This window comes from Anabrus simplex, chromosome 5 (assembly GCF_040414725.1).
Source record: "Anabrus simplex isolate iqAnaSimp1 chromosome 5, ASM4041472v1, whole genome shotgun sequence".
NCBI lineage: Eukaryota > Metazoa > Arthropoda > Insecta > Orthoptera > Tettigoniidae > Anabrus > Anabrus simplex.
Window position 1 is genome coordinate 341229819 of NC_090269.1, and position 13947 is coordinate 341243765.

The following is a 13947-nucleotide window of genomic DNA, read 5'->3' on the forward strand; positions in this document are numbered from 1 at the left end:
TCCAGTGTATGGGACCCTCACCAGGATTACTTGATTCAAGAACTGGAAAAAATCCGAAGAAAAGCAGCTTGATTTGTTCTGGGCGATTTCTGACAAAAGAGTAGTGTTACAAAAATATTGCAAAGTTTGGGCTAGGAAGACTTGGGAGAAAGGAGACTAGCTGCTCGACTATGTGGTATGTTACAAGTAAGTAATCAATATCTATATCATCTGATGGCCAAGCAGGCATCAAATTTTTTACTAATAAGACAAAATCTCTCAAGATGCATTATGGAGAGCTGGAAAATTTATAATGTCCAATAACGGACCATTTATATTGGTATTATAAATTTACTCACTCGGAACAAATATTTCAGATTCCCTATGGGAATCAACATCTATAGGACATCAGTAGACGAATAAGTTTGAGTGGTGTCTTTTAAAAGTAGGAATGATCACAATATGAAGATAAAGTTGGAATTCAAGAGGACAACTGGGGTACCAAGGGAGATGTTCAATAAATTTCCAATTTATTTTCAATCATTTAAGAAAAGGCTGGGAAAACATCAGATAGGGAATCTGCCTAAATGCAGATCAGTAGTGATCGATTGATTGATAAACTACAGAAGCAATTTTTCTTGCAATAAACACTTACTCTTGGATTATTTGTGCCATTCACCCCGGTTATTAGCCTGGACAAATTAGAGTATACTGTATATGAATTTAAGTATCAAAATGGCCTAATGTTCAATATACTAACTTAATAACCTAGAGCCATCTAACCGGGCGACTTGACCGTGTGGTTCGGGGCGCGCAGCTGTGAGCTTGCATCCACGAGACAGTGGGTTCGAACCCCACTGTCGGCACCTCTGAAGATGGTTTTGCGTGGTTTCCCATTTTCACACCAGGCAAATGCTGGGGCTATACATTAATTAAGGTCACAGCCGCTTCCTTCCCATTCCTAGGCCTTTCCTATCCCATCGTCGCCATAAGATCTGTGTCGGTGCGACGTAAAGCAAATAGCAAAAAACGAGCCATCTCACATTCATCACTATATATTACATGGGTATGTCAAGAGGAAGTAGCAATTTGCTGTACTGTAGGAGTTTCATGACAACATGGGAACTTTCTGACTACTACTGATCCAAGCAAGTTCGTTTCTATCCAGGTTTTCTCATTTGTTTCTATTGTTTAGATTTTTCTCTGTTTGCACTCTCCTTTCTATTAAACATGTTATGGTTACTAATCCATTCCTGTCCCTAGTAACTGAAAGCACCCATCTGGTTTGATTCCATTCCAGTCATAGGCTCCCAAAGATGCTCGACTGCAATAACAATCCTTATCTGCAATAAGGGGCTTTCTTGCAACTTCCTGAAGTTGCACAGTTTATGTAATGCTTGTACTTGCATTCTGCACAATAAAGAAGGCTTAAGAAACAAAAGAGAAGAAGAAAGAAGAAAAGAAAAAAATCCAAATGTGTGTGGCTGCCGATCAGCTGATAATGTGTATTGATTGGGTGGACCAAAACCGAACATTGTTTCTTAGTTTTAACTGAATACAAATCAACACTATGAAGTTCGTAAACTGTATAGCTGATAATGTTTTGAGTACATCTGCGTAGAAAATATCAGACACAAAGTGAGCTCAATATAGACGATGAGAGTAATACTGTTACAGAAACTAGTAAAAATGTTCACGAAGCGTTAAACATTTGATTTGATTCTGTTGAATAATTTGCACAGTATTTTAATCTTTGTAATGTAACGCAATTTTTTTCTGCTAAGTAATAGAGCGAAGCCTAGGGATAACATGCCTGAGAATCCATGCTGGAAAGGGTTAAACTGCTTGATTTCCATGAATCTACATCACTCCTCTTCCTTACATAAAACTCTTCACCAAATGATTCACATAAAACACTATACATGGGGTTTGGGAGATATGTACAAAAAACATTATGGAATGCCTGCAGTTTATAAATAAAGATTCTCTTAAAATTTAGCAGACAGTTGGGCCGAGGGAGGAGCTTGAAGTAGAGTGCGATGTTTCTGAAAATAGCTTTGTTTGCCCCTCGGTTTATACCACGTGCCGTACCATGCTTCAGGCAGTATGCAGCATAATGTGTAAAAAATAATTCTAAGAACATACTACACTGCAGCTTCAGGAGGTACACATGTGAAAGTTGTGTGAAAACGACAGTAAAGCTGGAAGTTGTTCATTAAATACTACCTGAGTTACAAACATCCAATTATAAACTTCATTTTTTTCTTTTTGAAAAATAAAAATTTATTTATTTTTGAAATAGGACATTATTTTGACATCACATGTATTCAGGGTCCTACCAATAACCAGCAGTAAAAATATTTGTACTTATCTTCCAAACAACCAGCATACTAGAAGAATTAACTTTGCATTACCTACATACCTAAACAAAAATAACATATTCAACAAGTACAGAGCTTTCCTTACCTGAGATTCATCATGCGACTTGGAAAGTGAACGAGTCCGCCGGAAAAAGCCTTGGGCAAGTGCTCCAGGGCCATACAAACGCTCCACACGCTGTTGAATGAAAGACTTGTTAACAGTGCCAATAGGAGTACTTTCTACAGATGAACTGGAATAGAGAGTCTGTTGATGCTGACTACTATCACTACTACACTGTTCAGAAACAGAAGTACGAGTCACGTCGGATGCATTAAACGGAGAATCAATGGAACTGCTGGTAGCTAAAAATGTCCGTGACGAAACTAGCGTCTTCACATAACTTTTGGACTGTGAGGTAAACTCAACCACACGCACTGCTCCTGGCGAACGTTTCTGGGGAGATCCACTAGCAGGACTAAGTGAATCTTTTGATACTGACTTTGAAGAATCTGGTGATGGTTTACTGGGAGAAGCAGCTAAGCCTTCTTGTGAATCAGCAGAGGTAGCCTTGATAACTGAAGATGAGATTCCACACATTTCTTTTGTCCTCGTATCAACACTTTCACTAAGCATAGACGACATGAAGTGACGACTTGATTCCCTTATTTGGGAAGAAACAGCTTCCCTCCTGGTGATTTCTGAGACACCATTAATCTGGTGTAAATCTGATTTTACTACCTCTTCCATTGTACCATTCACAAGGAGCTTTTTAGGTGAGTTGCTCTTTGCTGTTGTACCATTAACCAGCGATACAAATTCACCGTCAGTCTTTAGTACATTCTCAGTTGTTCCTGACCTAAGCAACGATTTCCCTAATGATGTCCCTGCTGAGGTTTTGGGAGCAGTGAGGAAGTTACCACAATCAGATTTGAAACAAGTCTCTGAATTAAGATCTGGGCGTAAAGGGCTTGTATCTCTACTTCTGATCAGAGTTAATCGGCCAGGGCTGTGATCACGAGATCGAAAGCCCTCTCGAAGTTTGCTGTCGTAAGTTGTTATTCCACTATACCCACTGATAGAACAGGCTAATCCAAGATAAGATGGTTTCTTGCCAGTGGTACCATTCAAGAAAATGTCCTTAGAAGTGCCTCCATTCTCAACAACTATGCCAGGAGAAGCTGCAGTTCCTTTACTATTGCCTGGAGAAAATTCAAAGAGACGAGCAGTACGTTTCACATACTCTGGAGAAGATGCTCCACTACCGGTAGTCTCTGTTGCTTCAGCTTTGGGAGCTACAGCAATACTATGCAACGTTCTCCTTGATGCAGAGTCTAGCTCGCTGGTCTCTGCAACAAAAAGTACACGAATAACATACCATACTTACATGCATAACAAAGAAAAAAAGAATAACAGAGAGGAAATTGCAAAAGAAAAAGAAATGCTTGTTATTAAATCAGACAGTAGAACAACTGTTCCTAAAAATTCATAATTATTGGACCTTCAATATACAGCAATAGTCAAACAATCACCACTGATCTGCATTTAAGGCAGTCACCCAGGTGCCAGGTTCCCTATCTATTGTTTACCTCGTCTTTTCTTAAATAATTGCAAAGAATTTGGAAATTTATTGAATATCTCCCTTGGTAAATTATTCCAATATCTAACTTCCCTTCCTATAAATGAATATTTGCCCAAATTTGTCATCTTGAATTCCACTTCATATTGTGTTCTTTCCTACTTTTAAAAACACCACTCAAACTTATTTGTCTACTAATGTCATTCCACGTCATCTCTCCACTGACAGCTTGGAACATATTAACTTATGTATGTCATAGAAAGAAAGAGGTCCACCTTATCAATACTAAATTTAATTTGTTTTTAAAACAGGATCGGTTTCGACTCTTCACAAGTCATCCTCAGCTGTCATATACATACACATTAGAATACATGTTTTAACAGTTGTATCTTACAAATAAATATGTCATATTTGATAGACATTAGGTAGTATGTCTAGAAGTGAAATTCTGCTTCTTACGTCTAAGTTTAGAGGATGAAGAATATATTAAAAAGATATCTTTCTTTAACACTTTAAAAAATTACAACACATGATAAAATTTATTGTTTACACCTGACCTTGAATATAGCAATAACGTTCAAGTTTTACCAGTAAAAGTTCTTTAAAAAGACTTTCATATTGCGTTGTTTTTAATCGACTTAATATGCTAAATGTAGCTGCATGTGCTTATACAGTATACTTTTTATTAGGCTTAAACTTTGTCAAAATGAGTAATGTGAATCTGAATTTGAAATTACGATAACAAAGTGAAATGCGTTTGAAATAGCAGTAAGCTAGGTAATTGAAACCGGTGTTGAATAAATCCTTCAATTACATGCTATTTAAAATACATTACATTGTCTTATGTAAGACGTAAGAAGCAGAATTTCACTTCTAGACATACTACCTAATGTCTATCAAATACGACATATTTATTTGTAAGATACAACTGTTAAAACATGTATTCTAATGTGTATGTATATGACAGCTGAGGATGACATTGTCTTATGTAATGTATTTTAAATAACATATAATTGAAGGATTTATTCAACACAGGTTTCAATTACCTAGCTTACTGCTATTTCAAGCGCATTTCACTTTGTTATCGTAATTTCAAATTCAGATTCACATTACTCATTTTGACAAAGTTTAAGCCTAATAAAAAGTATACTGTATAAGCACATGCAGCTACATTTAGCATATTAAGTCGATTAAAAACAACGCAATATGAAAGTCTTTTTAAAGAACTTTTACTGGTAAAACTTGAACGTTAATGCTATATTCAAGGTCAGGTGTAAACAACAAATTTTATCATGTGTTGTAATTTTTTAATGTGTTAAAGAAAGATATCTTTTTAATATATTCTTGATCCTCTAAACTTAGACGTAAGAAGCAGAATTTCACTTCTAGACATACTACCTAATGTCTATCAAATACGACATTTGTAAGATACAACTGTTAAAACATGTATTCTAATGTGTATGTATATGACAGCTGAGGATGACTTGTGAAGAGTTGAAACCGGTCCTGTTTTAAAAACATTAATAAATTTAGTATTGATAAGGTGGATCTCTTTCTTTCTATGACATACTATAGATATCAATACGGAATATCATGAAATTTATTAATCAAGACATACTACTTAGTCGAGGAATTTGTCTCCTGTTTCCCAAGTCTTCCCAGCGCAAACTTTGCAAGCATTTCGTAATGCTGCTATTTTGTCAGAAATCACCCAGAACGAATCGAGCTGCATTTCTTTGGATTTTTTCCAGTTCTTGAATCAAGTCATCCTTGTGAAGGTCCCATACACTGGAACTATACTCTAGTTGGAGTCTTACCAGAGATTTATATGCCCTCTTCCTTACACTTTTACTACAACCCCTAAATACCCTCATGACCATGTGCAGAGATCTTTACCCTTTATTTACAATCCCATTTATGTGATTACCCCAATGAAGATCTTTCCATATAATAACACCTAAGTACTTAGAGTGAACCCCATCAGAAAGTTTCACCCCATCAACACAGTAATTAAAACTGAGAGGACTTTTCCTATTAGTGAAATTACAACCTGACTTTATCTTCATACCATTGCCTGATGTCCATTTCACAACATTGTCAAGGTCTTTTTGCAGTTGTTCACAATCTTGTAACTTATTTATTACTCTACACAGAATAATTTCATCCACAAAAATCCTTGTCTCTGATTCCAGTTCTTTACTCCTATCACCCAAAGGTCCAATAATACCACCTTGAGGAATTACCCTCTTAATGATAATAGGATCAGACAAAACATCATTTACTCTAATTCTCAGAGTTATATTTTCTAGAAATATATCCACCCCTGAACATGTATGAAGGATCTCATACATAACTAAGGTCAAGCACCATTTAAACTTTCCTGTAGTTTGCAATGAAGGATCAATGAAATAAAAAATGTACAAAATTAGGAATTGAATGGAACAAACAAGTGACAATCAAGAGAGGAACATGAATAGGAGCATATAACAGGATACATTTTATGACAGTTCAAGATAGAAAGAGGGAGCAACTGAAAAAGAAGAAAGAAAAGCATGAAAATACAAGGATAGAGACAATCTTTGCATCTCCATACATACATACATACATACATACATACATACATACATACATACATACATACATTATCATTATAGACTGTTATGCCTTTCAGCGTTCAGTCTGCAAGCCTCTGAGAATTTACTAAACGTCGCCACAATCCTCGATTTGCAACTAGTGTTGTGGCCTCATTTAGTTCTATACCTCTTATCTTTAAATCGTTAGAAACCGAGTCTAACCATCGTCGTCTTGGTCTCCCTCTACTTCTCTTACCCTCCATAACAGAGTCAATTGTTCTCCTAGGTAACCTATCCTCCTCCATTCGTCTCACATGACCCCACCACCGAAGCCAGTTTATGCGTACAGCTTCATCCATCGAGTTCATTCCTAAATTAGCCTTTATCTCCTCATTCCGAGTACCCTCCTGCCATTGTTCCCACCTGTTTGTACCAGCAATCATTCTTGCTACTTTCATGTCTGTTACTTCTAACTTATGAATAAGATATCCTGAGTCCACCCAGCTTTCGCTCCCGTAAAGCAAAGTTGGTCTGAAAACAGACCGATGTAAAGATAGTTTCGTCTGGGAGCTGACTTCCTTCTTACAGAATACTGCTGATCGCAACTGCGAGCTCACTGCATTAGCTTTACTACACCTTGATTCAATCTCACTTACTATATTACCATCCTGGGAGAACAAACAACCTAAATACTTGAAATTATCGACCTGTTCTAGCTTTGTTATCACCAATCTGACATTCAATTCTGTTGAATTTCTTACCTACTGACATCAATTTAGTCTTTGAGAGGCTAATTTTCATACCATACTCATTGCACCTATTTTCAAGTTCCAAGATATTAGACTGCAGGCTTTCGGCACAGTCTGCCATTAAGACCAAGTCGTCAGCATAGGCCAAACTGCTTACTACATTTCCACCTAACTGAATCCCTCCCTGCCATTTTATACCTTACAGCAGATGATCCATGTAAACTATGAACAGCAAAGGTGAAAGATTACAGCCTTGTCTAACTCCTGTAAGTACCCTGAACCAAGAACTCATTCTACCATCAATTCTCACTGAAGCCCAATTGTCAACATAGGCTAAATGCCTTTAATTGATTTTAATAATCTACCTTTAATTCCATAGTCCCCCAGTATGGCGAACATCTTTTCCCTCGGTACCCTGTCATATGCTTTCTCTAGATCTACGAAACATAAACACAACTGCCTATTCCTCTCGTAGCATTTTTCAATTACCTGGCGCATACTGAAAATCTGATCCTGACAGCCTCTCTGTGGTCTGAAACCACACTGGTTTTCATCCAACTTCCTCTCAACGACTGATCGCACCCTCCCTTCCAAGATGCCAGTGAATACTTTGCCTGGTATACTAATCAATGAGCTACCTCGATAGTTGTTGCAATCCTTCCTGTTTCCTTGCTTGTAGATAGGTGCAATTACTGCTTTTGTCCAATCTGAAGGTACCTTACCAACACTCCATGCTAATTTTACTACTCTATGAAGCCATTTCATCCCTGCCTTCCCACTGTACTTCACCATTTCAGGTCTAATTTCATCTATTCCTGCTGCCTTATGACAATGGAGTTTATTTACTATCCTTTCCACTTCCTTAAGCATAATTTCACCAACATCATTTTCCTTCTCCCCATGAGCTTGGCTGTTTGCAACACCACCACAATGATTTCCTTTTACATTGAGAAGATGTTCAAAATACTCCCTCCACCTCTCCAGTGATTCTATTATGAGTTCACCTGAATTACTCAAAACACTGTTCATTTCCTTTTTCCCTCCCTTCCTAAGATTTTTTATTACTGTTACTCTGCCCTTTTTATACAGACTGGTTCTGAAATAGTTATTTCTCCTTCACCAAAATAATTTGTAGAGTGTTGCAGTTAAAGGAAATAGTTTATCTATTTTGCTAGTATTTCAACATGTGCAACAACTCTGATAAGTTTTTGGCAACAATGAGAAAGGAAAGAGCTGGGATTGGGAAGGGAGCAGCCATGGCCTTAATTTAGGTACAACCCCAGCAGTTTGCCTGGTGTGAACATGGGAAATCACAGAAAGTTATCTTCAGGGTTGTGTATGGTGGGGTTCAAACCCAACATTTCCTGAATACAAGCTAAAAGCTACACAGCCCAAATCTGCAGCCAACTCACTCCGTACAAGTAAGATAGAAAAACTGATGAAACTCTTTTCTGATTCTGCATCAGAGTATGATAACGATTTAGTAATCGTGAAGTTGAGGACTGCACCTTGGATCGTAAGGAACTAGGCCCAGATTGTGATGTTATTCCATCTATGGTTGATTCAAATGATTTATCATGTAACAAAGTGTTATCAATTGGCAAGTGATCTGCAGAGTAATGTGTACGTGGTTAAGTAAAGTTGTTTGTACATGACTGAATTTTCATGCATTACGAGATGTGCAGTCCAATACTGGGAGAGAATGGAAGACCACTGAAGTGAGGGAAATATGTAATCAGTGTGTTGAGATGTTTTTCCCAAAGCACATTCTCTCAATAGTTATTCCAATGAATAAATGAAGCACGAAGTTTAAGCATACCTCAAATTGAGACGAACAAGATGGCTTTCACGGGTTTACTTATGTTCATGGGTGCCTAGTGTGAAAATGGGGCACGAGAGAAAAAGATCTACAAAGTTGCTGATAGAAGGGTTTGAATCCATCATCACCTGAATGCAAGCTAACAGCTACAGGGCCTGTACTGAGCAGCTAACTCATTCAGTCTGCTGACTAGAGGAAAATGTATTAACCATGGTGTTTTAAAAACTTGATGTGAAGTAAAGATGTCCCCCAAAATAGCAAACAAGTTATGTACCAGACATACTGACATATGTTTCAGAAACTTTGGTCTTTGGTAATAGAGAGAGAGAGAGGGGGGGGGGGGCAGGTTCCTGGCTAGTGAGATTTTTCTGAGCAGTAGAATACAAGGGGAGACTGGATGAAAATGACTGCAGAGAAATGGTGGGAAGACAAAAGACTTCTTCACAGACTGTAAACAGACTTGGTCAGTGGCTGGAAGCTGGTCAAGAAGATGACTGTTCTTTAGAAGTATAGTCACACTTCACAGAAAGTATGAGACTAACAGCAAGCCACGGAAAACAAAGTTTTCACCGATTAGTTTCATAGAATTGATGAAAAACTGGGCAGAATAGATCAGAAGAACTTGTAGGGCAGGAATATTCTTCTGACACTTCATATTAAAGATATGTGACTTTGGAGTTTTTTCCTACAAATTGCACCAACAAGTTTAAACCACTGAACCTCATTACAAAATGCAGTTTCAATCTGTACTGCTGCAAAATGCTTACATTGTAATGCATTCTCAATGAGGACATTGGTGAGGAGCACAAAATAGGGTATGACTGATCAAATACCATGTACATTCTAAAGGTACAATTCCCTCCTCCATATGTAATTTGAATCACTGCCTAGGATTCTTCACAACACATCAAATCTTTATTTTCTTTTACAATTTGCTTTTTGTTGCACCGACATAAATAGATAGGTCTTATGGCGACGTTGAGATAGGAAAGGCCTAGGAGTGGGAAGGAAGCACCCACGGCCTTAATGAGGTACAGCCCCAGCATTTGCCTGGTATGAAAATGGGAAACCACTGAAAACCATATTCAGGGCTGCCGATAGTGGGGTCCGAACCCACTATTTGCCGGGTGCAAGCTCACAGTTGTACACCCCTACTGCATGGCCAACTCGCCTGGTATTTTAAAGAAATTAACTGTGTAAAGTTATAAACCTTTGCTCTCTTATGACAGGAAATTCATTACTTTGCAGCTTAAAGTCAACTGTTTGATAATTTCAATCTGGACCTGCTTCACAGAGTCAGATTCCAAGGCAGTGAACTCTCTGATAATGTTTACGATGATTCCACTGATGAATAGGAATGAAATGCTTTTCATGATCAGGCATCAGTCTAAGATTACATTTTATATTGAAGAAAAAATATCTGCTGAAGCCACAACTATCTGGTGGCAGTAATAATTGTTTTAAAGATCTCCATTATGATAATATCCATACCTCTCCGTGAATTGACAGGTTCCTGCTGATAACATGTAAAGGCCTGAGATAGTTTTAAGAAATTAGCGAGATAAAGCAGAGGAAGACGGTGGTGATAAACACCCCAAGCATATTCCGGCTGACTTTAAGGATGTCATTAATGCCCTAGAGACAGTTTAACAGTTTAATATGATGAACAGCTTATGACTAGTTATCATCATTACTTGAGGCACATTTATGCTCTGCTTGCAACTACAAAAGGAACAGCCAAACACTGACACTCTTTCAAAAAATGTATGTTTTTCTTACTATGTACAAAATTCTCTTTTATACAGAGCACATACATACATACATACATACATACATACATACATACATACATACATACATACATACATTTTAACATACTTCTTAATTATTTCTGTGTTAATTCTTTTGCCGGCCCCGTGGTGTAGGGGTAGCGTGCCTGCCTCTTACCCGGAGGCCCCGGGTTTGATTCCCGGCCAGGTCAGGGATTTTTACCTGGACCTGAGGGCTGGTTCGAGGTCCACTCAGCCTACGTGATTAGAATTGAGGAGCTATCTGATGGTGAGATAGCGGCCCCGGTCTAGAAAGCCAAGAATAATGGAAGAGAGGATTTGTTGTGCTGACCACATGACACCTCGTAGTCTGCAGGCCTTCGGGCTTAGGAGCAGTCGCTTGGTAGGCCAAGGCCCTTCAAGGGGTTTGGTTTGGTTTTAAATAATTCTTGTAGTATGTTGTAGACCTCCACTTAGCCTAAGTGCTTTTTTATCATTATATGTTCCATTTTTGTTAATATTTAGATTAAACTAAATTTTACTGAATTTAACAAGTACCGATAGCTGGAACTCTACTTAATGGTAGGAGGAAGCCTTGGATTTAAAGCAAGCTTGCTGTATTATACAACTGTTGATAATGTGATTGTAGCTGCAAGACCTCCAGTTTTTCATGATACTTTTTCTTTTTTTCTAGTTGCTTTACGTCGCACCGACACAGATAGGTCTTATGGCGACGATGGCCAAGGAAGGGCTAGGAGCTGGAAGGAAGTGGCCGTGGCCTTAATTAAGGTACAGCCCCAGCATTTGCCTGGTGTGAAAATGGGAAACCACGGAAAACCATTTTCAGGTCTGCCGACAGTGGGGTTCGAACCTATTGTCTCCCAAATACTGGATACTGGCCGCACTTAAGCGACTGCAGCTATCGAGCTCAGTTTTACATGATACAAACCAAAGGAACACTGCTTTTCACTCTAAAACTCCATATGTGTTAGCCAGGATTCGAAACACGACCACTTTGGTCAGAAGCCAGTGAACAGTATCACATGGTTATCACGTTCCTCAAGCTCTAGATCTTGATGAATGATATCACTATGTGCTAGTCTACATGCTTCTATGGCGAGCTTTATATAATAGGTTCATGTAGGAGAAATGGACATTACCTTGTGCCAGTTGACAGGCTTTTGTTGAGAGCTTTACATATTTTGATCATCTTTTCTTTTTGATGATACCAGTGTGGTTCTATGGCTGAGTGGACAGTGTCAGCCTTCAGCCTCAGGTCCGATTCTTGACCGGGTGGTGGGATTTTAATCGTAAACAGTTACTTATTTTGGCTCAGAGATTGGGTGTTCGAGTTATCACCAATACTATTCTCCAACCACAATAACATAGTGTTTCCCACACACAGCAAATATGCCCACCCTTAGGGGGCCTGCCTTACAAGGGCTGCATCCGGCCACACAAAATTAAAATTATTTATTATTATTACTTCTTGTTTCATATAGGCCGACTAAGGACTATAATATTCAACTAGTGCGTTTAGGGTGGGTTTTGATGTTTGCCCAGTAATTGTGCATCCTCTGGCTGTGTTGTTCTTTCCTCTCCTTTATCCAGAGAGTACCTGTCTTTCTTCTTGGTGGTTTGTCCTGGAATCTCTTTTGCTTACGCATCCTCCTGAAAGATGTCTGGTCTTTAAAGTCTCTTTCTGTTCCTTCCAGTTCCTGCAATCTTTGTTTACTTCCATCAACCATGGTGACTGCTACTGATACGATACATACAAACAGCCCACCTCTTCAATTTAATACTAACTACCAGCCAGTGGTCTTCAACTCAGAAGACTGGAGGTTCAAAAGAATTCAAATTATGTGTCAGAACTTAGCTCTCAAAAGTACCAACTTAGATCCTTCACACTTAAGGACTCCTTAATGCCATGCAATTGTATTGGGATTTGATACCACAATCTGCAAGGAGAGCACCTACCCAACTGTTTTAATAAGTGGGCCATAAATAGAACCACTGTCTCACTGAAAACAAGAACATTATTCACGAAGTTGATAAAAGTAACAGACGTATGAAACATTCATGCATATTCATTGTGTGTGTTTTGACCTTTTCAGTGAAAAGCTAACACTTTTAAGGGAAAAAATTATTTTTAAAATTAATAAGTATGGAACCTAAATATTCTTAAGAAAGACAGGTTTGACAGTCATGGTCCAATACTGTATAAGCACATCACTAATATTAATACCACTCAACCCTTTGATGATAAAACATGCATCACTGAAAGAACCACAGCAAATGAATTACCTGTCTAAAATATCGGAATAATTTAACCAGTATTTTGTTATATCCTAGCAGTGAACTGCAGAAATGGCAAGCCTCACAATAAAACACTCAGCCAATGCAACATAATACCTGAGGCCTCACTTGCTGTAGCAAATGCATCCAGCGAGCAGCTACCTATCGACTCGAACGAAGCCATCTTGCAGGTGAGGGGTTGCACCCGAGGGTCTCCAGGAGCAAGGCTTGTTGTCGGGCACACCGCTGACTGAATGAGCAGCGTGTGTGGGCGAGATGCCAGGTCAGGATGTTGACTACTGTGGACAGATAGTAGCGCTTGACGCAGGCTCGGCAACATTAAGATGGTTAAATTTTTGCCATGCTTCATCACACTTCTTCAAATCATGCTCCTCAAGATCATTCTGGCTCCATGCAATGTACACAGAACATTTTATGCCATGCTTAACAAAATCAAACTACTCCTCCCATTTAATAAGTTGTACTTGAACTAGTGGTACTACTTCAAAATCACGTGCAATGCGTCCTTCCTCTTGATTCCCAGTGCAGTCTCTATTACAGTGCTATACAAACATGCAGAATATCTTGGACAAAAAAAAGAATCACATAAACATGCCAGTGTTGCTTCAAAACCATGTGCACCAAGTTCATTTTCTTGCTACCCAGTGCAGTCTCTATTATAGTGCCATACAAACATGCATAACATCTTGGACAATAACCATCACACTAACATGCCAGTATCCCTAGGAGAGGTCATTTCAATGAAGACTACACTATGCTAAATTTGTATAAACATCACTACAGGAAAAAGAGAGCACCCTTACTC

At 38.5% G+C, this 13947-nt stretch overlaps 1 protein-coding gene across 4 annotated transcripts in view; it reads right to left on the minus strand.

Moving 5' to 3' along the window:
* Window positions 1-13947, minus strand: part of LOC136874084 (platelet binding protein GspB) — a 636502-nt gene that overhangs the window by 245329 nt on the left and 377226 nt on the right. For 3 of the 4 annotated variants that reach the window (XM_067147621.2, XM_068227653.1, XM_067147620.2), the window contains exons 7-8: window positions 13239-13420; window positions 2446-3686 (exon numbers count right to left, since the gene is read on the minus strand). In XM_067147621.2, coding sequence (XP_067003722.2) covers window positions 2446-3686; window positions 13239-13420 — 1423 coding nt within the window. The remainder of the gene's footprint in view (window positions 1-2445; window positions 3687-13238; window positions 13421-13947) is intronic. The other variant, XM_067147622.2, reaches the window with a different exon arrangement.